A 26764-nucleotide genomic window follows, 5' to 3' on the forward strand; every position below is an offset into this window, starting at 1 on the left:
GGAGAAGAGTAAAGAAATAACCATCTAGAAAAATCTATAGTAGAAATGAGCACTGCATGTGAGAGAAGGCAGAGCATGTGCTTTTCATTCCTGCTCCTGAGTGCCTTCCCAGCATCTGGCACCCCCTTTTTTAATAACAGCACCCTGGTTTCCCTTTAAGAAGCCTTTGCCATTCTGCTAGTTCACATGGTTTGAGTGGAGCTGACCTCACCTTTCGGCGTCAGGCCTGACCACTGAGATGTCCAGATGACACACCTGCCAATGAGATCCCACCCTCAGTCTGTTGCTGGATGTTCTAGGACAAAGAGGAATTCTTTCCCTGAGGTGGCTAAGCTGCTAGCCCATGGGCCTGGAGCCACAGGGACCATCTCTGCTGCCGTATTGGGCAGGCCTGGCCAAGACTGAAGCCCTCAGAGAGGAAAGCAAAACCAGGAGCCGGAGAAAGATTCCTTATGACATTGAATCAGATATAACTCTGGGCCATTCCATGAATGCTAATAAACATGTTTGCTTTTCTGAAACCACATAGACTCTGCCATTATAACCAAACAATTCCAGCTGATACTGGTTTTTTCCTAGGCAACCACCACTCAGCCCGCTTCTGAATCCTTCCTTTCCCCACACCATCTCGGCTGTCTGCTATCTGCAGCCCTATCCTCCATCTAGGAATGCAAATTTCAGAACCAAGAGTGCCAAAGACACGTCTGAGAGGAGCAGAGCCAACTTCGATAATGAATTCCTGCACACTGTGTGAACCATTCCGTGGTTATCCAGAAACCCATTCAATTTTCTTTTCCTCCAGTGATAAGTAAGTACACTGTTCTTGGTATTGTGTCTATCACCAGCTAAACGACAGACGTATTTCCACTCAGGGTCTTGCTAGACTGGTGGCTCTGGGAAGGATGCCTCTCAGAGGGGACTGGCAGTGCAGGGCGACAGATGTGTGTGGGCTCAGTGGGCTTGGAGTAGCTGGAAGCAGATGTGCTGCCCCAGAGAACCTGGCTGAGGTCTGGAGCCCATTGCTTTGAGAGAGTCGTGGCTTCAGAGGCTTTTCCTTTCCTTTCGAAGGGGGGACCGTCCCTGGAATGGGCATCTCCAATGCAGGCAGTGGAATGGCTAGAAAGGGGCGGTCAGCAGCTTCTTGGGGTTGGCTCAGATCTTGGATCTCCACCACCAGCTGCTTCCGAATTTCGTGGAGAGCTTTGTAAAAGTCCAGGTGCTGGTCCCATCCTCTGCAAGATTCTGAGTCAGTAGGTAAGGGGTAAGCAATCCTGATACGGACAACGCTCTCTGATTGGAGAGAGCAGCCTGGTTGGAAAACCACAGGTATCAGATGTCCAGAGGCCAGGGTCTGTCTCTTTCCTCTTCCCCGGGGGCCTCCCGTTAGTCCTCCTGGTCTCTCGGGATCCTCACTGGAACCCTCCTAGAGTTACCTCATGTGATCAGAGGCTGTTGGAAACAATAGTAAAAACCAGCCCTGCAACTTTCTCTTTAAGGAAACCAACCAAGAACCAGACATGTGTCCCAAGATCACATAACAAGTTCAGGGCTTAACCAGGGTGCGAACCAGGGAGGCTGAACAGGGGAAACTGTCCTGGGTCTGGTCTCACTCTGAATTATGGGGTGGGGTGTTACCCTCCAATTAGCTCACTCAGCCTCCCAAAGCGGACTCAGCAGCAGCCTGTTCTCCATCCTGATTGGTGGGAAGGAGCTGCCCACTGAAGGAGGAGAGGAGAGGGGGCTTCTTTTAGTTCCCCACTCCCACATACAAGCTTTGGGCTGCTTGGAGCTTAACAGGTAGCTCACCAGCCTCCAGCAGCTATAGGTAAATTTCCGTTCCCTCCGAACAGGTAAGGTAAATCTGGATGGTGGGCACCGGCTTTACCTCCACCCCACCTCCCTCCCTCTGCCCCTGCCCTCAGTATTCCATATACCCACACAACCAGTCACTTAGAATCAGCTCTTTCCAGTCCAGGGTGTCAGCAAGAGTGAGTGACGGAGCTCACAGACCATTGTTCAGGGGAGGATGGTGGTGAGTCACGGTGAGAGACTCTTTCCAGGCTGTGCTGGAAGACAGAATAATAACGCCATTTGGACTGGCCTCTTTAAAATAGGACAGATGTAGTCTGTGACCTGGGAGGAGAGGTTGTAGGAATCCAGGGGCATCCTGGGGGCTCTGGGTGCTCTGCCCAGTCAGGTTACGGTTCACCGTAGGACGCTGGCTCCTGGCACGCCCATGGGGGATTGGACAGTGTTGTCACAGGCCACTGAAGTTGGGGCTTCCGAGTCTTTTGGTGGTTGCAGAACCTTTCAGGATTCCATAGAAACCAAGGACACACCCCACCCAAAATTCATATACACATTTATGCAGATGCTTCATACAGTTTCAGGGGTTCAGGAAACCCCCTGACACTCAGGCATGATCTCCTGGCAAAGCACTCCTGGTCTATGGGTTCTATTTGTTCACCAAGTCTATGAAACAAATTCTTCTCCCCATACCCTCCATAAAATCAAACTTTTTTTTTTTCTTTTTGGTTGTCATTTCCTTACAAACATTTATTGAGTGCTATCCAGCTCCTTATGGGAAGTGCAGTATTCCTGGGAGAGAGAGGAGAGGAGGGGCCACCATTTTGGATGTCTGCAAGAAGGATGCAGGCATTGTGGAGGCAGAGGCCCTGAGGGACTGACCAGCAAGGGAAAACACATGGTTAAGAGCCCAGTGGCCACTCCGCACCCTCTACCTCCTTCCCTGGGGTGTAGGAAGGACAGAGATCCCTCCCCAGCCCCGGGGTGAGTCACCATATGTCTAAGGCAGCCCTGGCAATCCCATCCCTCTTTCTGAGTGTTTCTGGCCAAAGACACCAGAGGGGAGGTCTGCTTGCAGCCCTCATTTTCTAGAAAAAAAGGCTGAGCCTCAGAAGGAAAAGGCTTTTTGCTTATGCCCCTTCTTTTTTTTGGGATGTTGGTATGATGACTTACTCCTATTATGGCCATAGTGTGATCTTGAGATGATGAGTGTGGAAATGAAGAACAAAAAACAAAACAAAACAAAACTGGGGCGCCTGGGTGGTTCAGGTCATGGTCCCAGGGTCCTGGGTTCGAGCCCCGCATTGGGCTCCCTGCTCCGCAGGAAGCCTGCTTCTCCCTCTCCCACTCCCTCTGCTTGTGTTCCCTCTCTCGCTGTGTCTCTCTCTGTCAAATAAATAAATAAAATCTTTAAAAACACACACACACACAAAACAAAAAACTCTTAACAACTTAAGAAGGATGAACCAAAAGTTAGGAAGAGACGGGGGCCTTGAAGGATTTTACTGGACCTCTGACCTGCCCTGGATTCTCAGATTCCTTGTCTTTTTAGGTACAGTAGTAAATGTCTGCTTTATTTAAGCCACTGCTGATGTGGGTTTTCTGTTACTTGTAGCCAAAAAGTATTCCTGAGGGCTGAAAGTGAAGCCCTGAAGTCTTAGGTCTCTATTCCACCACCAAGGCTCAGAGAAGGAGGTGATCTACTCTAGCTGGAGGTGAAGGAGGGATGGAGAAAGGCTCAAAGTAGGCAATACCCTTGAGCCAGGCCAAAAAGATCGCCTCTTCCTTCTCTCTCATTAGATTAGATTGAAATCACCAGTGCCTACCACAGGCACGTGCTCCATAAATGTCTGTCGAATGAACACACAACTATGTATATGAATGAATGGGTATTTCAATTTTTTTTTTAAAGATTTTATTTATTTGACAGAGAGACACAGCGAGAGAGGGAACACAAGCAGGGGGAGTGGGAGAGGGAGAAGCAAGCTTCCTGCCGAGCAGGGAGCCCGATGCGGGGCTCGATCCCAGGACCCTGGGATCAGGACCTGAGCCGAAGGCAGACACTTAACGACTGAGCCACCCAGGCGCCCCGGTAATTCAATTTTTAATGCAGGACCCCAGAGCCCGGGGACGTCTCGTCTCACCTAATGTTTCTTGGAGGCCCTTGTGGAGTCTCACGTGTGCTTACGAATGAACAGAGGCCTGGTTAGCTTCAGCCCTCCTCCCTGTGAGAAGCAGGACTCCGTGGCAGATGTGTCAACCATGTTGCCGTGATAGTGGATACATGTCCTCCTCAGAGCGTGTATGGCCCCACAAATACTACTGTGGATTGATCCACACCCTCCCCGAGAGATGGAAGAAGTAGACTGAGGGAGGTGCATGTGTCTGGCCTTGTGGACAGCATTGCATTCAGGCGGGGAGACCCTCTTGTTCCCTCCCAAAGACTAAGACAAGCACAGGGCTCCAGTTGGGGTGTTTGCAAAAAAGGGCACCGGCATTTTGTTGCACAGACATCTATTTAGCCAGCTGGTTTGCACTTCTCATCTACTACCTGAGCTGGGGAAAAGAAAATCGTTAAGAGATGCCGAGTCAGGAGTGATCAGACAGAGAGCGTGCCAGAAATGTGGTCCTGAGTTCCTCCTTCATAGGAGCTAAAGAAGATGGGGTGCACACCTCCACATGAAACACGGTGAATGGTGCCCGAGGAGTGGTGCAATATGGCAGCCCTGTTGCCTATCAGGGAGGCACGTGGCCCAGGATCACTGCCGCTATTGTTGACGGGGAGGGGCGATTTTCGATTTGGCATTTGCCACTCAGATCTGTCCTGAACCATTTGTCTGGGACTGTAGGTCTTCTAGAGGGTGCTAGAATTAAACCTTGAAATGGTTGGGTCTGCTCCTCAAAGAGCAACTGGGTGTGCAACATTTCAATCTTCTTCTGACACTAACTACCCAGAGCTAGACTCCATAGGTTTCAGTGTTCAGTCCCATGAGACTGCCTTCACTCCAGACACCAGTCACAAGTCTGGGGGCCCCAGGCTACCCCCACTTTTGTTTGGCTTGGCTCCAAATTCAGAGGCTCTCTCTCACAAGCTCTCTCCCTTCAGGTTTGTTAATTTGCTAAAATGACTCACAGAACTCGGGAAAATGCTATACTTAATGTTATTACTCTTTCTTATAAAGGACACAAAGAAACAGCCAGATGAAGAGGTATATAAGTGAAATTCTGAAGGCTCCAGAGTGCAGGAAGATGGGGTGTGCCACCCTCCTGGCACTTAGATATGTTCACCAACCCAGAAGCTCCCAAATCCCATGGTTTTGGAGTTTTAATGGAAGTTCCCCTTTCCAGGCATGATTGATTAATCATAGGCCATTGGTGATTGAACGTAATAGACTGCCCCTCTCCCTTTCCCAGAGGAAGAGTTCCAACCCCAGGGTTCCCAGGCTGAAAGTTCTAACCCTATCATCACATGGTTGGTTTCTGTGGGGACCAGCCTCCATCTGAAGCTTTCTAGGAGCCCACCAAAGACTCACCTTATTAGCATAAACTCAGGTATGGTTGAAAAGGGGTCATAATGAATAATAAAAGATGCTCCTATCACTCAGGAAATTGCAAGGGGTTTAGGATCTCTATGCCAGATACCAGGGACAAAGACCAAACGTATATTTCTCATTATACCACAGTTTCGCCAAATATTTATTAAGGAGTCTCAACTTTTTAGAATATAAATAGGGTGAGTGGAACCCTTTAGAGAATAAAAGGGGTCACATTAACCAGGATTATGCTGGCTGCATTGGGATGCGTGGTTACCTTAATACAGAAACAGCTTTATTTCTTCAAGTAGGTGCTTCAATATCACATACCTCTCTTTCCCTCCCCCTCCCCCTTTCCCATCTAGTCGTGGTCCCATGATTTCACTGTGGTAATATTCTTCGATTTTACCTTCTCTTTGGGTCAAAGCTGTCCGTGGCACACTGGACTCTGAAGGCGCAGGGACATTGGGTCCCCTGAACCCTCAGTCCATTTTTCCCAAATCAAAAATGCCTGGGTGGGGTCTGGGGCAGTCAGAGCTCCTGGCCAGTTGCCTGGGGCCATGAGTGATTAATAAATATCATCTTTTGGGAACAGTTTGAGAAGACTGGGAATTAACTCTACGGGCTTTGGAAGCGCTTCTTTAGGTTATTAGTAGGGTCTCATTTTGGTGCTTAAGATATAATCTTGTTCATTTAATTAACTCACTCCAATTCCAAATGCAATTAAAAACTCTCCTTCTGCTTTTTCGGGGAACTCCCTCTGAGCAGACAGAGCGATGGGTTTGGCAGGCAGAGCAAGCTCTGGATCTCAGCCCCCATCCAACCCAACTGTCTTGAGTCATGACAACCTTCATGGCCCGGGTGGAGAGCAGCTCCACAGAGAATGTGGGAGACCCACGTTCCCTGGAATGTGCTTCATTCACTCCAGAGCATTGCTCTGGGTGCTTACCCTCCTAGGAAGCTCCTTGGACCCATTGCCGACATGGTCAGTTCCGCTCTAACACGATGTGAGCTCCTGAAAATCATCGTGTGATGTAAAATTATGCAATGACGAACCACAGGCTGATGGGGAAAATGGACTTAGGGCATCATACTCAAAAACTTTTTCAGTAACACATTAAAAAAAAAGAAGAAAGAAAGGAACCTAATAAAAATGATGTCACAATCTTGCACATACTAAATGGTTAAGAAATACATCAATACCACAATACACAGGGCCCCTTACCTTGAGAAAGACCTGAAGTCTGCTTGTACAAGTGGGGGAAGGTTACAGCTTGTGAGTTATGGTGAAGTGGTGGGAGGGGGGTTATCTGAAGTCGGAGAGACCGCTGTAACCCCAGATTCGGGGAAGAACTCAGGCAGCTGGTGACGTATGAGGTGTATGTATGTGTGCATTTTGTGTAATCCTACTGGCAATGTTGAATTTAACTGGAGTCCTACGATCCTGGAAAACAGGGAAGACTAGAGAACCCCCTTCTCCTTTTTGTGTTCCAGAAGCAGCTTACTGCAGAGAACCACACTTCCCATGTGACCTAGGTAAGTAAGACCCACAGATGACCCCTTGTTAACCTATGGTAAGGCCAGACACAGATCCTCCAAATTCCCTTTTTTCGCCTTATAAATGATTAGTTGAGTTGTTTTGTCCCACTGATCAGTCGGAACACAATGCTTGTTAACCAAACTTTGGTTAAGCTCTCTCTCCTTCCCCCAGGTCCCTAAGCTTTGTTGGCCCACTCTCAACCTGAGCCAGCACACAGCCCCTCCTTAGGGTCCTCCTGAGTGTAGGCTGACATCCTCTGGGCTACTCTGTCTTGAACATGCCAGCCTTTCGTCCTTCTCTCCATGCTTGGCTCTTTCGGGCCTTGGTTACTTCTCTCCATAAAAGAAAAATCCTTTTGCTTAATCTTTGAGCCTTGCAGATCTCACAGTGGGAGTGTCCTCCCTAATGCTATTGTTCCTTCACCACCCTTGCAAAAACCTTTCAAATAAAGTGTCTGCTTGTCTCGGTCCAGATTTGTGTTTTATTTGATACCACAAAGTTGGTTCAGGAGGGTGCAGAGTTCTGCCTTCACCCAGTGTTTCTTGTGGATGAAATAAACATTTGTATTATGCTCAAATTATTCACCAATGTGTCAATGGCATTGGGACAAATTCACATTTCAAAGCAAATGTTAAAGCTCAGCTGACTATGGATGTCTGGCCCAGACATTCCGAATCTCAGCAGTGGATGCAGCTTATTCACATGCTAGGGTCCCAGTTATGTGATCGTCTTTTAAATTTAGGGGAATATTCTGGTAATATTTTAGATTCTTTGCAAAAACCCATGATATTTCCATTATCTCCCATCCTGATCTTTATCTTCAAGTAAAGCCTCTCTTCACAGGCCTTCCTCCTAGAATTGCCCTCATAGTCATAAAAAATCACAGAATTTCAAGATGAGAAGGGATTTAAAAATCACTTGGTCTAATGCCTTCATCTTATGAAAAAGGCAAATGATGTCACGGATGGTGAGCCAATTTCATATCTGGGACCCTCCTGCTTAGCTCAGGACCTGCTATGATCAGGTACTCAAGAGGAATCGAAATGAATTATAAACCCAAAGGGAAGGCAGAATGAAAGGCAGGCAGCTAGCTTGGTGGTCTCTTGAATTACACCAACTGGCCAAAGGCTGATCTTCCTTCTAAAACCAACCAACAATTATTCTCATTCCCACCCTGTAGGTGTTCCCTGAACCATCTAAAATATAGAGGCAACTTTGTGCTCAAGGAAGACTAAATTGAACCCTTTCTATTTTTCCTATTTGACTGTTTTTGCCCATATCACAGTAGGTGATGTGGATTATAAATGGCCAGACTGCATACTCAAAAATGTGACTCCTCTGGGAGTTTTTAATCTATCCAAGACACAGACAAGCACAGCAGGGAAAAGTGAAAATATCTCAGCTTCATTAGAGGAAATTTATGAGCTTGTCTGGGGTCGCCATGGTGACCAGAAGACAGGAACTATTTGTAGATGCCAGGACCTGTGGAAGATCTCAGGTAAGGGACGAAGCTATGTTTACTGACAATAAACTATGTACCGGCTTGCTTAGCATCTGTTTATCTAATACTCACAAAAACCTGCAAGAGAGTTAGTATTATCCCATGCAGAACTAAAGAAACTGAGGCTCAGAGGCTCTAGGCCACCTGCTGAAGACCACACAGAACGGATCTGAACTTGGGTCCATCTGACCCTGATGTCTATGCGAATCGGACTTCTTAGAACTGTGAGGATCACCATGCTTTGACTCAGGTGGTGGAATTTGGCATAAAACTGCACAGAGACAGGCACATACCCAGGAAATTGCAGAGCTGCCACCAGCCTGCCTCGGGACGCCACAGGCCACCTTTCCCAGCATCCAGCCCATCTATTGTTGTCTCCTTTCTCCTCCTTTAGTTTCTTTCTTCTCTGCTCCCTGAGAAAAAGAATCAGGTGGCTTTGCTTAATCATAATCATGTGCAGAGTGGCGTTCTGGCCAAAGGTTGGTGGCTGTCTTGGATCAAGGCTCAATCTTTGTCTAATCAGTTGAACCTGATGGTTAGTGTGGGTCCTCTGGGAAGCAGACCCTGAAGCAGTGATTTGAGCACAAGATTTTATTGGGAAGGTGCAGGGCAGACTGGTAGGGGAGGACAGAAGTGATCCAAGGAAGGGGAGGTACATCATTCAGCCAGCTACTGCAGTGGGAGACTAGAGTTAATTCCCTAGGAAAAACCCAACACAAAACATTTGCCTTAGAATTAATCCACTCAAAGGTCAAGGAATGGGGGTATTCATACACCAGCTCCCCAGCGTCCCTGGATGAGGGCTGCTTCCTGAGGATGTCAGTTCCTGGTCACTTTCAGCTGGCTCTGTACCTGGGGAGAGCCACAGTCCTCAATTCTGGAAAATTTTTGAAAAAAGTCTTCAGGCTGAGAGATGCAGATACTGACTGCTGCAGATGGGCTACAGCCCCCTAAAAGGTCACGGGGAACTGGGTGGGGCAATGACAGCTTCTGCTAGACTAGGGTGGCAGGGTTATATGAGCAAAAGCATGATGACCTGTGCGCAAGGATCTGCCTCTGGCCACTTGGCTCCTAAGCGAGCTTCGAGAGTGGCAGACACTGAATGTGATCTAGGTTCTTCTTGTAGACAATGACCTCTCCTTCCAGAAGACCAAACTGTTTTCCATCATAATCCATAATAACAGGCTAACATTTCATGCATTATCTCATTGACCACCCAACCCCACCCCTGCCACATTCCTCTAGGATAGCGCTATTATTTTCGTTTCACAGAAGAGAAAACAGAGGCTAAGAAAACAGATAATAATGCCTATTTGAGGATATCATTTTCTTCTTTTTTAAAAAAGATTTTATTTATGGGGCACCTGGGTGGTTCAGTCGGTTAGGCGTCTGCCTTTGGCTCAGATCATGATCCCAGGGTCCTGGGATCGGGTCCCACATTGGGCTCCTTGCTTGGCGGGGAGCCTGCTTCTCCTTCTGCTTGCGCTCTCTCTCTGACAAAAAAAAAAAAAAAAAAAAGGAAGAAATATTAAAAAAAAAGATTTTATTTATTTATTTGAGAGAGAGAGAGAGCACACACACGAGCAGGGGGACAGGCAGAGGGGGAGGCAGAGGGACAGGCAGACTCCTCACTGAGTAGGGAGCCAGCTGCAGGGCTGGATCCCAGGACCTTGAGATCCTGACCTGAGCTGAAGGCAACCGCTTAACCAACTGAGTCACCCAGGCACTCTTTGAGGGTATCATTTTCAAAAGGTTGTTGTAAGTGCTCAATGAAAATTGTGGTGATAACAATTTACTTAGAAGGTAATTGTATATTGTTCCTGGCAGGTTTATTCATCCCACAATCTAGAGCCTCACAAAGTGCTTTGCACATAGAAGATGCTCAATGAATGGTGCGTTCAACCAAATTGAATCCATCTTTGCTGCATCGTACATAAGAGTACATAAGATCATAGTTTCCAAACCAAGAAGTTCTGGTTTATGAATGTTTATCGGAAAGACCTTGTCAGAGACAAAATGCACAGAGGAATTAAGAAGATATTTTTGTTCAAGTTATCACAGTAGAGAGAGCCATCCTGGTGTGAAGATCAAAGTGCCTTGGCAGGGTGGCTTTACCTTAGACCTGAAGGGAGGAATAGACAAGTTACAGGTAGGGTGAGGTAGAGCTAGAATTGTTTTGCAGTCAGAGGAAGTCTCAGCCAGCTGAACAGGAAATGTTTATCTTTGCGTGTGGCTGGTTTTGGAGGGACAAACGATTCTAATCTTAATCACTGGTGAGACAAAGAATGGGAAGTGGGAGGGTTGTCTGTGTTCAGTTTTGTCACAGGTAAACAAGGGAGTCATCTGTGAATTTGTGGTAGTCACGACAACGAGTGTACAGGGAGTCTTATCTAAATTACATGGGGAAGAGTGGTTCTTTTGGGTAAGTCATTTCTAGGAACACACAAGGATGGGGGGATTTTGGAAAACAAAGGAAAAGAGATTTCTGAACAGCTGCTGTCTTCCAGGATCACAGGACTCAGAGAACGTTTAACATGGTCAATTTCACGAAAAAAAAATATAAACATTAAACTACATTTAATTACATTATTATGCCTCATTTGTTTAAAAAATAAAAACGGGGGCGCCTGGCTGGCTCAGTTGGTGGAGTGTGCGACTCTTGATCTCGGGGTTTTAAGTGCGAGCCCCACGTTGGGTGTGGAGATTACTTAAAAATAAAATCTTCAAAGTAAATAAGTAAACAAATAAATAAAAACAAAAACTACTCACACATATACACACAGATGCAGCAAGAGCAATCTTTTCCAAAGACAAATGCATCCCTGTCCCCTCCCTGCTGGCTTCCCATGGTTTTTGAAATAAAGATCAAAATCCTGATCAAGGCCTCCAGGGCCCACCCGATCTGGTTCCTGCCTGCCATACACCTCAGAGCCTTCTACCTCTCCATCTGTGCATTCCAGCCTTCATTGCTCTTTCTGGAATGTTCCACACTCTCTTTTGCCTGAAAACTGTTGCCCGAGTCGTTTTCTCTGCCTTGGAAAGCTCTCCACCCCTCGTGACCTCAACCCCACCCCAGTATAGACACTTCAAGCTTGTCTGGTTACAATTCTTCCTTTTCAGTACAGATCAGTTTCCTTAGTTAAAAACTGCCGGAGATCCCTCCACCACCAGAAATTTATCAACTACTTTGAAGTGACTTATCTTCATTTGAATGTTTTCTAGAATATGTAAAAAGTGATAAATAAATGTATCTTCCATGATACATGTACAATAAGAACTTCCATAACTGTACAAATGCCTTTGATGTATTTTCCCCTCAAGGTTGTCAACTGTGTGTTTGACAAGTGACTGTTTACATAAATCTGTAATCTGTTGAAATTTTGGGTTATAAACATTATAATAGAAATTGTTTCACAAGCACAACATGTGAAGCACTATTAAATTTTGAGCAAACAAGTGTTCTGTAACTACTTTAATGAATGGTTATTTTTTTTCCTAAAAACAAAAATCCATGGAGATCAAAATTCTTTTCCTTTCGAGCAGCACCAATAGAAGTACAATGCGAGCCACATGTGTAATAGTAAATTTTCCCATTGGCAAATTTGAAAAAAGTAAAAAGAAAAGGTGAAATTCAAGACTTTTGTGTTTTAATTTTGCAGTTCTTAACTGTGGTGAAATGTACATAATATAAAACGTACCATCTGAGCCATTTTCAAGTGCACAGCTCAGTAGCGTTGAGCGTTGTGGTGCAACCAATCTCTAGAGCTTTTCCATTTTGCAAAACCAAAACTCTTCCCATTAAACAACTTCCCGTTCCCCTCCCCCCCAGCCTCTGGAAACCACAGTCCTATGTTCTGTCTCCATGAGTTTGATTACTCTAAGTATGCCAGATAAGTGGAATCACACAGTATTTGTCTTTTTTACTGACTTTTTTCACTGAATAATGTCAAGTGTCATCCTTGTAGTGGGTAGCGGCATCTCCTTCCTTTGTAAGGCTAAATAACATTCCATTGTATGGTTTATCCATTCAGGGACCTTTGGGTTGCTTCCCCATTTTGGCTATTACGAATAGCGCTGCTATGAATGGGGGATGTACAAATATTTCTTCAAGACCCTGCTTTCCATTCCTGTGGGAAATATACCCAGAAATAGAATTGCTGGATCATATGATAATTTCCCTTTTCATTTTTTTGACAAGCTGCTGGACATAGGCCCATAGCTGCACCATTTTGTCTTCCCACCAACATCACACAAGGGTTCTCATTTCTTCTCATCCTTGCTAACACTCGTTATTTTTTTAGAGTAGCCATCCTAATGGGTGTGAGGTTGTGAAATTAATTTTAAGAAGACATTTTATTTATCCCAGTATATCTAAATATTATCAAGTCTACTTATAATCAATAAAAAAATCATGAGATATTTTACATTTCTGTGATACAAAGCCTTTGAAATCTGGTATGTATTTTATAATGAGAGCACATTTTAATTAAGACTAGCCTCTTGGGGGGCACCTGGGTGGCTCGGTCATTAAGCGTCTGCCTTCGGCTCAGGTCATGATCCCAGGGTCCTGGGATCGAGTCCTGTGTCGGGCTCTCTGCTCCGCGGGAAGCCTGCTTCTCCCTCTCCCACTCCCCCTGCTTGTGTTCCCTCTCTCGCTGTCTCTCCCTCTCTGTCAAAATAAATAAATAAAATCTTAAAAAAAAAAAAAAAAAAAGACTAGCCTCTTGGGGTCCTGGAGATAAGGATGTTCCTTTCCTCTGGATATAGGGAGGGCATTTCTCACATGAAGGTCTCATGACCTGCTTCAAGGGAGGGTCAAAGAGTCCTTCCTGCACCTGCTGATTCTCAAATTCTTTCAGTGTAAAATAGTCAATATGTCAAGATGCCATATTTTGGGTTGGCGTGTCCTGAACCCTGTCACTATCACAGCAACACACAGAAAACTGGGTTCATTGGAGGATAAATATTCTCTCTCTAACACCACTAAGATTTGAGAATGTGATCTTAGTCTCTTTAGAATTATTTTCAGTATAAGTCAAGGAAGAGTAAGGGTTAACTATTAATCATCGGCATTCCAATGTGAAAATGTATATGCAGAGGCCAGGAAGCTGTCTCATAGGGGTTGGGAGTGGGGCTGGGGCGTTGTGAGTATCCCATGGGGCAAGTCAGGCCCCCACCCTAGATTTGTTCCAGGACTCCTGGTTGACCACATGGAGCCTGCAAATGAATTAGAGAAAGGTGCTCCCTCTGGGTGGAGTAGGTGGAGCGCGGGCTGGATTTGAGCATAGTCGCACTTCCTCGTGTAGTGAACAGCCTGTTCAGCCATGGCACTGGCCCTGCAGTCTCTAGGGCAGTCGCTTTGTCTGAGGCAAATTTCCATTCACTGAGTACACCAGGTTAATAGATAAAAGTAAAAGGCCCATTGATTATTTTTCTTTGAGAAGTCACTATCACAGGGATTGAGATACCTATGTTATTAGGAGTGGTGAGTACATTCTAAGCTAGTTACATATATTAACTAATGTAACCCTCACAATTACCCTATTACATGATTATTAGCTCCATTTCTAACATATGAGGAGTCTGAGGCTTACAGAGGTGAAGTAAACTGCTCAAGGTCACCCAGCAAGTAAACGACAGAGCTGGATTTGAACCCAGCCGTCTAGTTTCCTTAGGCAAGGCAATGAGAGGCCCCACTTCCCTGAGTCATTGCTGACCTGGAGCCTGTGAAGGTCACCATTGCTCCTTCACCTTGTTTCCACTTGTGTTTGAAAAGCCACACATCCGAATGGGCAGTCTTTTCTTAGATGTGCTAATACTTTCACTCATCAGGGATACAAAGTCTGGGATCCACTCTGGATCCTTAAGATGACTTTGTGAATCTTTGCTCTGGACTGCAGGCTCAAGACTTCAAGGCTTCCCTTGAAGGGTGATTGCTTCACCCTCATTTCCTAGTTATTTTGGGACATCTCCCTGGAGTACCCAAGTTCTGACAACTAACACCCACTCACATAACCAGAAAAGACAAACCAGCCTGAAAATTTCAGAGGACAGATTGTCTAGTATTGCTCTCTTTATACAATAAACTTTTGAAATGTTGCAAGCACAAAAAAAAAAAAAAAAGAAAAAGAAAAAGAAAGAAAGAAAGAAAAGAAAAGAGAAAAAATCTGGAATGTGTAGATATTTCGATGCTTTCAGGAAGCTGGCTGTTAGAGGAACCCTAATGTAAAGGCTTTTGTTAAATGGAGGACCAGATTTGTAAATCAAACAATTACCCACCAGCCATATAAAAACAACAGCTTCCATTTCCTGGCATTTACTAAGACTAGAAACTGTGCAAGGGCTTCACATCCATCCTCCTCCTCATCTCTCTCTCTTTCGTAACAGTTTCATTGTGACATAATTCACATACTGTGCCATTCACCCTTGTAAAGTCGGCAATTTGGCATTGTAAGTATATTCATTCACAAGATGTGCAACCCTCACCATTACCTCATTCCGTCACATTTCCATGATCCCAAAAAGAAACCCCATACTGGTTAGTCATCACTCCTCGCTCCTTCTCCCCCAGCTCCTGCCTAGCCACTAACCTACTTTCTGTCTCCAAAGATTTGCCTATTCTGAACATTTCACATCAGTGGAAGTGCACAGCCTGTGGTCTTTTGTGCCTGTGTTCTTTCACTCAGCATAACGTTACCAAGGTCCATCCATATTGCCGCAAGTTATCAGTACTTTACTGTTTATGATCAAATAATATTCTATCGTGTGGATATGCCACATTTTGTTTATCTCCTCATCAGTTGATAGGCATTTGGGTTATTTCCACTTTTTGGCTATCATCGTCTCTTAATCCTTTTGCCACTCTTAGAAGTATGTGTTGTCCTCTGTTGATTGATTGGATGAATTACATTTTCATAGAACACTGAAAACGACTAATCTTCCCAGGAAATCCTTGACTGGACTTAAAGTCCCAGACACCAGTCAAGCACTGGTTCTACTATCAGGAAAACTAGTGTTCCGGATTTCAGCCTTCTTTCCACCCCCCTCCTCTAACTTCCATCAAAGGAAAATGTCCTGAGCCCTAAATCCAGCTCCTCGAGGCAGAGATGAGTCTATCAAAAACTTCTGGCATTACTTTGTTCCCAGTGCTTGGAGGACTCCAGGAGACCATCTGGTCCTTCCCACAGTCCACCAGATTCTTGCAGAAGAGCACAGTGGATCAGATGTTCCACTTTGCGAGCCTGGCTCCATTCAAATACCCCATCTGACAGTTAATAGGGGAGTGACTTTGGTTAAGTTAACTTAACCTCCCTGAGCTTCAGTTTGGTTATTATAGAACGGAGTTAACATTACCTTAGAGTAGCTGTCAGGAGCAAGTCAAGTGTTTAGGGCGGAATCTGTCATACTGTAAACTCAACTATTGACTTCCTATCTACCTATTTGTGCTGGGGGATATCTCTGTGCCAAATTGCTACCCCCAAATCCACACATGCTGGTCCTTTTCCACTAATCAACCCTAACTCCCCACTATTCCCCACTATCTTTTCCTGGTTAACTTCTTACCCTTTTGATCTCATTTTAAAATGCCAGTTCAGTGGAAAAACCTTCACGGGCACCTCCACATTCCCCTCTTTCTCAAAGTGCTCTGCATTTTTCCTTCATTACTTTATCAGTTTGCAATTTTCTATTTTTTTGGGGGGGGGTCCATTAACTGTGCACTCTCCCAGGGACTTTGTCTTGCTCTCTGCTATTTCCTCAGTACCAACAGTAGTCTAGGATCATAGCAGGCATTCATCAAATATTTATAGAAAATAGTCCAACTCGTCCCTGAACTCGGGTACAAAGAGGGAAATCATCCTCCCCCAAATCACACAGATTAATATCTGTCCCCAAGTACCCTATTCCCAATTCACGCTCTATCCCCCGAGCCTGGTAAGTATTTTCCTAACGTGCCTCTTAATATATTTAAGCGCCAAGGAACATTCCAGAAAGGGGGGGGGGGGGGAGAGAGAGAGAGAGAGACAGAGAGACAGAGAGACAGAGAGAGAGAGAGTAAAACAGAGGGCAAAAGAGGGGAAGCTATTTGTGTTTTGGCCTGATTCCTTCTCTCCCGACCTTAACGCGGGCATGCTGCAAAGTGACGGATTACAGCAACAACGACGAGGCAGTGCGGCGAAGACCCAGCCATTCAAGGAAGATGAGGCTGAGTGGGGGCGGGGTGGAAGCCAGACGATTGATCCTGCACAGGCGCAGCCGCGACGCTCTGCCCTTCCTTCCCCGCCCCTCCCCTTCCCGCTCGAGTCACTAGACGCCGAGCGCAGTCAGCTGACGCGGCGCTGCGGTCGTCACGTGACGGCGGGCGGGGCGCCGGCGCAGGTCTTCGGCGGCTGGGTCAGCTGACCCGAGGGACCCGCTCAAACCGTTTTAGGCCCCTTCCCTCGGCCTCGGAGTCGCCGCCGCCATGGCCAGCCAGTCGCAGGGCATCCAGCAGCTGCTGCAGGCTGAGAAGCGGGCCGCCGAGAAGGTGTCGGAGGCCCGCAAGCGTGAGTTTCGGGGTGGGGCGACCAGGCGTGGCGCGGGTGCAGAGGTCGCGGCCAGGCCGCGGGAGGTGGTAGGTGGATGAGGCCCAAAAAACTGCGGCGTGGAGGGGTGGTGACAGTCGCGGAAGCTTGTGTGTCTCGAAGCTGTCAGGATCTGAGGCTCCGGAAGGCTTGTAGGTCGGCTGGAAGCTGCGATGTGGGGCAGTAGATAGGGCGAGGAAACAATAGGTGGATGACCTTCTTGGGGTCTGGGAGGCGCGTGAAATGGGCTGTTCAAACGGAACTCGTCGTCTTTCCCCGTCACTTGCTCCTTTGTGTTGCTCTGTCTCAGTGTACAGAGCTACCATCCACGCTGTTGCTCAGGCTAGAAACAGAGCCCTCTTTGCCACGTCTCCTCTTGTCCGCCACGTTTAGTCAGTCGCCAAGATGTTTATTATGGCTGTTCACTTTTCCCCACCCCTACAGCCAGCATCTTAGTCCGGGACACTAGATTTTCTGAGGCTCTGGTACCAGCCTGATTCGTTAATTTCTTAAAAAGAAAAAAAAATTTTTTAATGTGGTTAATAGGTGCCAGACGCCTTGCCCGGTGCACCAGTGTCTCCATCAACACGGTATTGAGTCCCAGTGAAGGAAGCAGATACTGGGTGGGTTAGTTGCAGGTGACATGAAAGCTAAAGTTGAGAAATGTAAGGTTGCTCAAGAGCTTCACAGGTGGATCTAATCTAGACTGGTGAGTGGGAGAAGGCCTCGGCCTCCTTCAAGTCCATTCTCCTCACTGCGGTCAGAGCCCTCCCTGGGATGCAAATAGGACTTCCCCACCATCTTTACAGTCAACAAACGTTGAGTGCCTGCAGAATAAAGTCCAGATTCCTTCATAGGGTGTATACTGGCCGCGTTTTTTGGATCCGGGTCTAGCTTTCTTCCCTTATCTCATTTTTAGGTTCTCTCCTCCAGGCATCCTGAACCACTGTGATGCCTTATTTCACCTGCAAGCCTTTGCCAAGCTCTCTTCTCTGCTTGGAAGTCCTTTTTCCTAGTTTCCGATCTCTTTTCTCTAACACTTAGTCGTCCTTCAGATCTCAAAATGTAGGCAGCAGTTCTTCCAGGAAGCCTTCCCTGCCTTGTCCTCCTCTCAGGCTAGGCCAGGAGTCCTTCCTAAGAGCTTATTTCTGTCATCGCTGTGCAATAACTTGTTTCTTTATATGGCACAGTCACTAGACTAAGCTCCTGGATTACAGGGACTGTGTGTAATTCAGCTGTATGTATTCATTTTCCCATCTGGTGAGATAGGTATTTCTATCCCTATTATACAGATGGGTGAAATGAGACTTAGAGAAATGATTTGACCATACCCTGGGAAGCAGCATAGTGGCCTAGAGGCCTCTTTTCCCATGCGAGGGGATAAAACAGCAAGAACTATTAACTCTTAGTGATTCCTTGGTGTGTCTCCTGTTATAAGACTTACACTTTTATCCCACACAGAAGTAGACTACAAGCATGGCTCTTGTACTTTCTGGATTAAGGGGCTGTGTGATAGGAAAAGCTTTCTTTGAGGGAGCTGGAGATGAACAAGCCTTTTATTCTTGCTCTGGTGACTGGAAAGTTCTGTGTTCTTCATAGACTATTTCTCATCACGCTCTTGATAAAGTATTTCCAGAATGACTTTTCAGAGTTTGTCCTGTGATGGCTCATTAGTAACAGAAGTTGTGTGTGTTGGGAAGCACGTGAGATTATTTGGGGGAGGTGCAGGAACAAATACTTGGAATATGGTAAGAATAATTCTGAATGTCTTGGAGGTAGGGATCACGTTTTACATTTTTATCTCCTCAAGCTTGGTGCAGGGTCTTGTATATCTCAGATAGCTATTAGATATTTACTGAATGAATCTGTTTTAAAGGAGTGAGTTAATGGCTAGTATACATCTCAGAATTTGCAGTAATTAGGAACAGAAGTATTGACAAGAACTACAATTTGAAAAGAATCACTGCCTTTGTTTGATCTGTAGTGATGGTTAACTTGCCCAATTAGGAATTGGGAAGAGGCAGTGCATGGTGTGACAAAATGGTCCAGCCTAAATTTTTCATGAAATCATTGCTTTGGACCATAAAACTTAATTGTGTTATGGTTTATTTCACTGGAGTAAAACAAAATATTAGCTCCCTGAAAAATAAGGTTTAAAAGAAACATGATTTACTGTTCAAATATTTATTTTTGGTTTTCAGAGAAGCCTATCAGAATTGAACTTTGAAGATACCTCACGGGCAGAGAGTGGTTTTATCTTAATTCAGAGAGCTGTGGGAATTGGGAGTGACGAGGAGAGTGGTATTGTGAAATCATGTGGAGCTAGTACAGTGTTTGAGCCATAGATGTTATTTGTAGATTGTTGGTTTGGAAAAGATCTTTGGCTCTGAAATATGGCTTTGAATGTTGACGATGAGGAGGATGGCATGTGGAGGACAGGAGTAGAAGTAGGCTCACGTGGACGGCAGTAGGCCCTAAGTAAGACTGGAGTAAACTACACTTGCAGTAATAGTCTCTGGGTGCTTAGAGAGATCTGTTGATTGTTTTACCAGAAACATCACGGAGTGTTGATGTTGTGGGGTCATTATACATCCAGAATCGTGTTCTTCATTAGGAGATGGGAGGTTAAATTCAGTTTCATTCGTCCACATGGGTTGAGTGGGATTTGGGAAATTGACATACAGTGATGTCTAACAAAGCTTACTTTTAGATACAGGATGTCTTATGTTCTAAATTAAATAAATGCCCAGGTTGATCATCTCAGACCTCCCCCCCCCCCCCCATTTTGGGTATCTGAGAAGTTTGATCAGTGAGCAAAGATTCAAAGCAAAGAATATGTGCTATTTGGTCTTGTGGTCTGTTTTCATACAGCCTCTGATGGCATCTAGAGAATTTTTTAAGCTGTATGTTTATTCTCTTCAAGAAACCAGAGCACCTGTGTCTCCTCACTCCTTAGATGCTTGTGCAGTCTTAACCATCCAGTGCTCCCCATTTAGGATTCCTTCCAAGAACCACTTTCATTACTTATTTCCTTGTGCCCAAGCATGGTTTTTAGTTTCCAGTATTACATCAGATGTTTCATTAGTTACATTTTAGGTTAATGCCCCTTGGGGGCATATTAGTGTCCTTGCTCAGCTTCTAAGCAGAGCTCCAGTTGTAATCAGCGGGATGCTTAGGTGTTTACTTCTTGGGAAAGGAAGAGTTCCCCAGAAGGCTAATGTCCCCCATTTTGTCTTGGTTCTTAGTAGTGGAGACTGAGAGAATATTCTGACACATTCCAGAATTTTTTCCGTCATTTACAGTCTGTAGTTATGGAAGATGGTCCTTTTTACCTTATGACTTCCTAGTTAAGTGCAGCCCAGAGGAGGCAGGAATCTATACTGTCAGTTAGCTCTGAATTCCCCCTTTCCTATGCATGTCTCTTGGGACTGTACCTTTAAAACTTTATTACTTGTTTACTGTTAGAATTTACCATCTCAGTCTCTGCTTCCTCTTCTCCTTGTCTTTTAACCACTTCTTGATGTACCTTTTTCCTTTGAAAACAGGAAAGAACCGGAGGCTGAAGCAGGCCAAAGAAGAAGCTCAGGCTGAAATTGAACAATACCGCCTGCAAAGAGAGAAGGAGTTCAAGGCCAAGGAAGCTGCGGTGGGCCTGGTTTATATTCATTACTGCTTTAGTTTCCTGAGGCTTTCCTCTTCTCCCCTTTTCCCCAGGTTCTCAAAATATCCAGCAGAGCTCGGAGATTGTGATTCTGGTTGAAATTTGAAATTTTGGCTATTGGCTGTCCAGGCTGAGTCTCCTAGGTGATCAGTTTTTAACTAACTTTGAATCCTAGTCTTCACTTAGTCATTTCACAAATATCTATTGAACATGTTAACTTGTGCCAGATGTTAGAGAATTAGCTGCGAACAGAAATAGACATGGTCCCTGCCTCATGGAGCAAGTCATGCAGACCTACAGCTGTGAGAAGGGCTGTGGTGGTCATAACAGCCATCAGCTGGAGCCCACTCCGGTATGGTAGAGACACTTACGAACAGTGTAGGCTGGGCTGCGCAGCAGAAGATGTGTGCAATAACAGTACAACAACAGATCACAAAACAGGGAGAGTTCTGGAAAGGGGAAAGGATGGAGGAGGGCTTCACAGAGAAAAGAAACTCTATCAGGACTCTTGGATACAGGTGACAAAACAATTCAGACTGGTTTTACACAAAATGGAATTTATTGGCTTATGTAATTAAAGACCCAGGTGAAAGGCTAACTTTATTTTGATCCAGGAGCTTCAATAATGCCCTCAGGACATTATTTTCATCTCTCAACTCTGCCCTTGTCTTTGTGGGCTTCATTCTCAAGTTCTACCTTGTGGCCTTCACTGGTTCCAGGCACATGCCCTTCCAGGCCCAAGTCCAGCGATTAAAGGCACATGCCTCCATTGTTGCAGTAAGTCCAAAAGAGTCCTTCATCTTTGCACTGGACGGTCCCAGTGCTATTGAAACTTGAAACCTCTCTGACTCTTGAACTGGGGCAGATTGGTGCTGTCAGCTGTCAGACTGCCCACAAAAACAGTATGGAAGTCCTCTTGTCGGGGCAGCTGCCTCGGCTTATTTGTACGTCGATGCTGCAATTGCTTACAGAGGCAGGAGCAGTGCCATGCAAGCATGAGCTCTGGGGTTTCCTAGCAGTGGTCAGTTTGACCCCTTCAGCTTAGACACAACTGACTGAGGCCTGGCATGTAGTTTATATTCACAGAACAGAGGTAGTGTCCCGCTTCCCCTACCCCCCACCCCCAGTAGGGTTATGGACCTTTAAGAATTAGCAGCTGAGCTAACTAATGTGAAATGCCCCTCTATTCCGCCAATATGAACAGTCACAGTAAAGCGTGAAGAGTCCTAAGTTTGAATTCAGGAAACGTGGGTTCGAATCTTTGCATGTTCACTTTGAGCTCTTTGTGCCTTGGTTTCCTCATCTGTGAGAAGGGGAGTGAAGGCCTCCGTACAGGTTATGGAGCACTGGGTGACATGCGAGAGAAGGCTTTCTCCTTGCGCGCTGTCGTGTGTGTAACAGCTAGGAAGGGATGTAGTTAATACATTCGGAAAGAGGCAAGAGCAGGTTAGAAGATAGAAACGGTCAGACACAAAAAAGTTTTGTTGTCAAGAACCTGATAGGGAGACTTCCCTAAGCCATTTCCTCAGGCTCTGGGATGAGCCCTCCCCACCGCCATTCCTGCCGGGGGACCCCTCCTTTTGCTCTCTGGGCGTCAGCTGCGTGCAGCCACCGGCTCTCACATGGACACGCGTGTCTGCCCACGCAGGGGAACACCGTGCTCTGGGCTTCCTCCGGGAACCCGTCACCCCATCACTCTCTGCGCGGCCTCAGCGTTGGCACAGTGCCTGCCTGAGGTCCGAGCCATCCCCCCTCTCAGCGCCCCGGGGGGAGGCCCTGACCTCCGTTTTGCCTCTGGCTGGGTTGCCTTCCCTGGCCTGGTAAGTTCTGACGGTGCCGGCCTCTCCAGGGGCCTCCGAGGAAAGTAGTTTTACAGCTTTCTCCCTGTGTTACTGACTTGTTAATAAAGGGCTTGTAGTTATTTAAAAAAAAAAAAACAAAAAACAGCAACAACCTGATAGGTCTCATTCTAGCAAAGTAGGCATATACTTGACAGAAAGCCAGCCATACTGTGAAGACTAAGGATAAAAGAAAATTTATCTGTCAATATGTGTTAAAATTGTGAATGGAGGCTGAAAGGGTAAGACATGAGTATGGTAAAGAATTCAAGCCGTAAAATAGGGCAACGATAAAGTTAGTCTCCCTCCCACCCAGTCCTGCAGTCCTCCTCAGAAACCGTCACTATTAATAGTCTTTTGCATATTCTGCTAGAATATTTATATTTGAAAGAATAGATGTCATGTATCCGTACTACTGGGGAATCTACTGCTGAATGTAAGAGCTAGAACATGAAGCAGTAATGGTGAAACTGTGTTCCTCCAAAATTGCATCCCCTTGTGTTTATTTTTTTTTAAGAGTTTTTTTTTTATATATATACACCACGATTTATCTGTCCCATTTAAAACCACGCAAGGAAACACATTTACTAACTACACTGACACCATTTTGTATCTTGCTTTTTTTTCCCCTGTAAACTGCATATTATACAGTTCATTCCATCTTGCTGCACACGTCTACTTTTCTTTCTTACTATAGCTGAGAGTGTTCTCTGGTATAGATGCACCATAATTTGTTTAACCAGTTGTCGGGTATTGGATCTTTGGGTTCATTCCAGTCTTTGGTTAAGACTATACATTAGACTCCGGAGAGTGTGAATATATTGCTCTCTGGGGTAATTTCTGAGTCGTGGAAATGCTGTGCAATTTACCTTTTGAAAGATGGTTGAAGGTTGGCCACCAAAGTGATTGCCTCAGTTTTTGTTCCCATTAACGGGGAATACCACCTTCCCACATGCTCTTCAATCGTGAGGTTACATTGCCCGTTGCTGTTTATTTGTATTCACTGATGAGACTGGGTTTCTCCAGAACTAAGGAAGTTGCGCCAGCCAGAGCGCCGACCTGACCTTCCCTGTGTGTCCTTACCCCCCGACTCCAGGCTCTGGGATCCCATGGCAGCTGCAGCACCGAAGTGGAGAAGGAGACCCAGGAGAAGATGACCATCCTCCAGGCCTACTTCCAGCAGAACAGGGATGAAGTCCTGGATAACCTGCTGGCCTTTGTCTGTGACATCCGGCCAGAAATCCATGAAAACTACCGCATAAATGGATAGGGGAGGAAGGATCAGCTCTGCGTGCAGATTGGCATGTTAGATGCCTTCATGGAATACGAAGCTTCAGCAAATCTTGAGTAGTTACATCCTTGTGAAAAGGCATTATGTTATTTCTGTATATTATGTAGTAGGTCCCTTCACTTCTTAGAGAATAGCAAATCTAGCTTCTTTGTACAAACGTAGAGCTTATCCAAAGATTTTCTCCTTTTACCTCATATTTCTTAGAAATTTAATGTGTATACGTTGTCTGTTTTCCTATGCCTTTTAGCTCAAGCAACATATGTATCAGTACTTTTTCTTTCTTAGATGTAGTGAAAAAAAAAATTCTGTTTAAGAAAGACAGGGATTAAATATTTTTTTTCCCTAAAGCTTTCTTGAAGGTCAGGGGCTTTCTCTATGAAAAAGTAGTAAATAGTTACTGTAACTTGTGTGAAGCAGCAGCCGGCCTTAAGTCGTCCTTCCGGCTAAGGGTGGAACAGCGAATACTAGTATATATTGTTCGGGCTGCTCTTAGTTTCTCTTAATCAAAATTATTAGATGATAGAATTCAAGAACTTGTATACATGTTCTTACTTGGTGTACTGATAATCACTTGAAAGTGATAATCACTTTGTCATGCATTTCCACTGCTCTGGTTCATCCTTTCTGATAGTGCAGAGTGCACTCTGACCCAGATGTTCTGCAGAACTTCACTTAGGAAATTAAATTAGCACATGTAGCACATACACATTTGCACGCATACTCAGAAAATGTTTGTGGTATGTATCTTAGCAGGAAGGAAATCACTTGTGATTTCACCCAGCAACCGGTTCGAAAAACAGCATCCGACCAGTAGTAAGTCTGCAGTTTGCCTTTTCTCTAGAGCACCCTGGCCTGGGGCAGCCTTGGGCAAGTTATCAAGCATATTTCCTCCCTGGCGGGCTACATGATATGTATAATACCTATAGGAACTTCACACTAGCTCTTAAGAGTTAAATGCTCTGTGACTCTCTATTAGCCGAAAGTCTTTGGCTGCAAAAATAATTACTAGTAGATACAAACAGTTGAAAGAGAACACTGTGGGATTTCCTTGCTTGTTCTGAAAAAGTACGAGAACATTAGATGCCCTTTAAGAAAATCACATTTTATGAGACTCAGAATGGGTTGATTTTAGGCCATGTTTGTCTCTAGTTACTGTTCCTGTTTATAGTACGATTCCTCAAAAGAGTTCCATATGAGCTTTTCCAGTTTTGACTGTGAAAGCACTCCAGTCAGGCTTGCCACTCCCAATGAAAGCGAGTGTCAAGGTCAGCAATGATGACCAGATTGAGAGGTCCAATCTTCTTCCCCCTTGACCTTCAGTCCTGTTTGACAGGGTTGACCAGTTCTTCTTGAACCACTTTCTTAGCTTTATTCTGCAGTGATGTGTTACCTTGCGCCTCTGTCTCTTGCTTTAGTTCTAACTCCTCTTTTCCCAGGGATTTGTTCTTGGACTTCCGTATGCTCATTCCTTTGTTGAAACCCAGCTTCTCTTCATGGCTTTAAATAACCATCTCTGTTGAAGACCCAGGTTTATATCCAGCTTCTCTCTCCTGAACTGTAGAGCTGTCAATTGCTTATTTGCTGTTTTGGTTTGGATATCTAATAAACATCTCCATCTTAACGTGTTCCACCCTGTACCCGGTTTTGTTAGGACTTGACTCCTGGTGTTGCTGAGTGCAGCAAACTCCATCTCTCCTACTGCAAATACGGATTTCCCAAATTGGAGGACCATGAAGAAGCAACACCTGCGTTCAGCACTTTAGATGCAGTGTCTAACCTGTTTGCCACCAATGTTTTCATCCTGGGTTCATAGGGTTGTACTTACATACATTTCTGCCTGACTTCTCATTTTCAGCCAACCAGCTGAATATTGCTACAGTTGAAGAAGCAACATAAGTACTTCAAAAGTGTGATCTAGGGTCAGTTGAGAGGAAAGATAAGATCTGAAAGGAGCTTGGTGATCTGGGAGAGAGGAACCTAAATGGTCTGAAGAGTGAATGGAATGTCAAGTGAGTGGAGAGACTTGGCTGGGAAGGGTGGGGGGCAGAGGTGGTTTAAGGGAGGTGAGAACATGTTTAAATGTGGGGAGGGAAGGGAATAGAAGGAGCGAGATGGAGAAGGTCTTGTCTTCTGGGTGGAGTGAGATCCCTGAGGGGTCTGGAGGCCACAGGAGCTGGAGCACAGATGGGGGATTAGTTCTAGCCTTTAAACTTGATGGTGCTCAGGGAAAATGGGTGTTTGTGTCCTGCTAGGCCAGTTGAATCCATCTCTGGGAATGGGGCCAGGACTAAGATGTTTTAAAATCTCCCTTGGGGAGGGCCTTCCATTGTGGCCTGACACGAAAAACTAGCATCTGTTTGGTTCTTTGACGACGAAGGCCCATGATGTTGGTTCTGACATGGAATGAACTCCAAGATACACATATATGTAGAACAGTGTGTGATTTGTTCCCATTGAGCATAAAAAAAGATATTCACATGCCTGTATGTGTATATACAGACGATAGAAGAAACGTGCTAGTCGTTACTCTCAGACGACAGGGTCTGCGACGGGAGGGTTTCTTTTTGCGCTCTTCATTTACAGGGGCCTTCGGCAGTGTCCCTGGCCTCTACCCACTGGGTGCCAGTAGAACCCCTTCAGCTGTGACAACCAAAAACACTTCCATTGTCAGGTGTCCCCTGGGGGCCCAGACCATCCCCCAGTTAAGAACCACTGTCCTATAGCAACTCAGAATTCTTAAAAACAAAGTACCACCCATGATTCCTGGAACATTCCAGGTACTCAGCAAATGTTTCCTAATTTTCCAAAACTTGTCCTTTTCTCCTCTTAATTATCCCTGATTTGCATGTCTAATACTAGCTGTTACTGGTCAGGATAGGATACACTGAAATCCTTTATTAATGGCTTAATAAAAAGGTTTATTTCTTACCATGTTGGATACAAGTTTGGTGACTGCAGGGCAGCTGTCCTGCGGTGTCAGTGACTCAGTTTACTTCCACTTTGCCGCTCTACCATCTTAGCACATGGTTTCCA

At 45.4% G+C, this 26764-nt stretch overlaps 1 protein-coding gene and 1 long non-coding RNA gene across 2 annotated transcripts; one reads left to right on the plus strand and one right to left on the minus strand.

Annotated features, from left to right (window-relative positions):
• Nucleotides 1-9692: 9692 nt before the first annotated feature.
• LOC144380063 (uncharacterized) lies at nt 9693-16688 on the minus strand. Its single transcript, XR_013443816.1, has 2 exons — nt 16496-16688; nt 9693-9873 (listed from the first exon to the last, which is right to left on the minus strand). It is a non-coding gene; the product is annotated as an uncharacterized LOC144380063 (long non-coding RNA).
• A 35-nt stretch (nt 16689-16723) lies between these two features.
• ATP6V1G1 (ATPase H+ transporting V1 subunit G1) lies at nt 16724-25356 on the plus strand. The gene is made up of 3 exons (XM_036121900.2): nt 16724-16923; nt 20487-20587; nt 23537-25356. Exons 1-3 carry the CDS (start codon nt 16842-16844, stop codon nt 23708-23710), a joined length of 357 nt encoding a protein of 118 aa, XP_035977793.1. The 5' UTR covers nt 16724-16841; the 3' UTR covers nt 23711-25356.
• Nucleotides 25357-26764: the final 1408 nt, after the last annotated feature.

Source organism: Halichoerus grypus, chromosome 14 (genome assembly GCF_964656455.1).
Source record: "Halichoerus grypus chromosome 14, mHalGry1.hap1.1, whole genome shotgun sequence".
Classification (NCBI taxonomy): Eukaryota; Metazoa; Chordata; class Mammalia; order Carnivora; family Phocidae; genus Halichoerus; species Halichoerus grypus.

Coding starts and splice junctions, on each gene's coding strand:
- ATP6V1G1 (XM_036121900.2), top strand. CDS start 16,842: ATGGCCAGCCAGTCGCAGGGCATCCAGCAGCTGCTGCAGGCTGAGAAG. Junction 16,924..20,486: donor GGTGTCGGAGGCCCGCAAGC/GTGAGTTTCGGG, acceptor CTTTGAAAACAG/GAAAGAACCGGAGGCTGAAG. Junction 20,588..23,536: donor TCAAGGCCAAGGAAGCTGCG/GTGGGCCTGGTT, acceptor CCCCGACTCCAG/GCTCTGGGATCCCATGGCAG.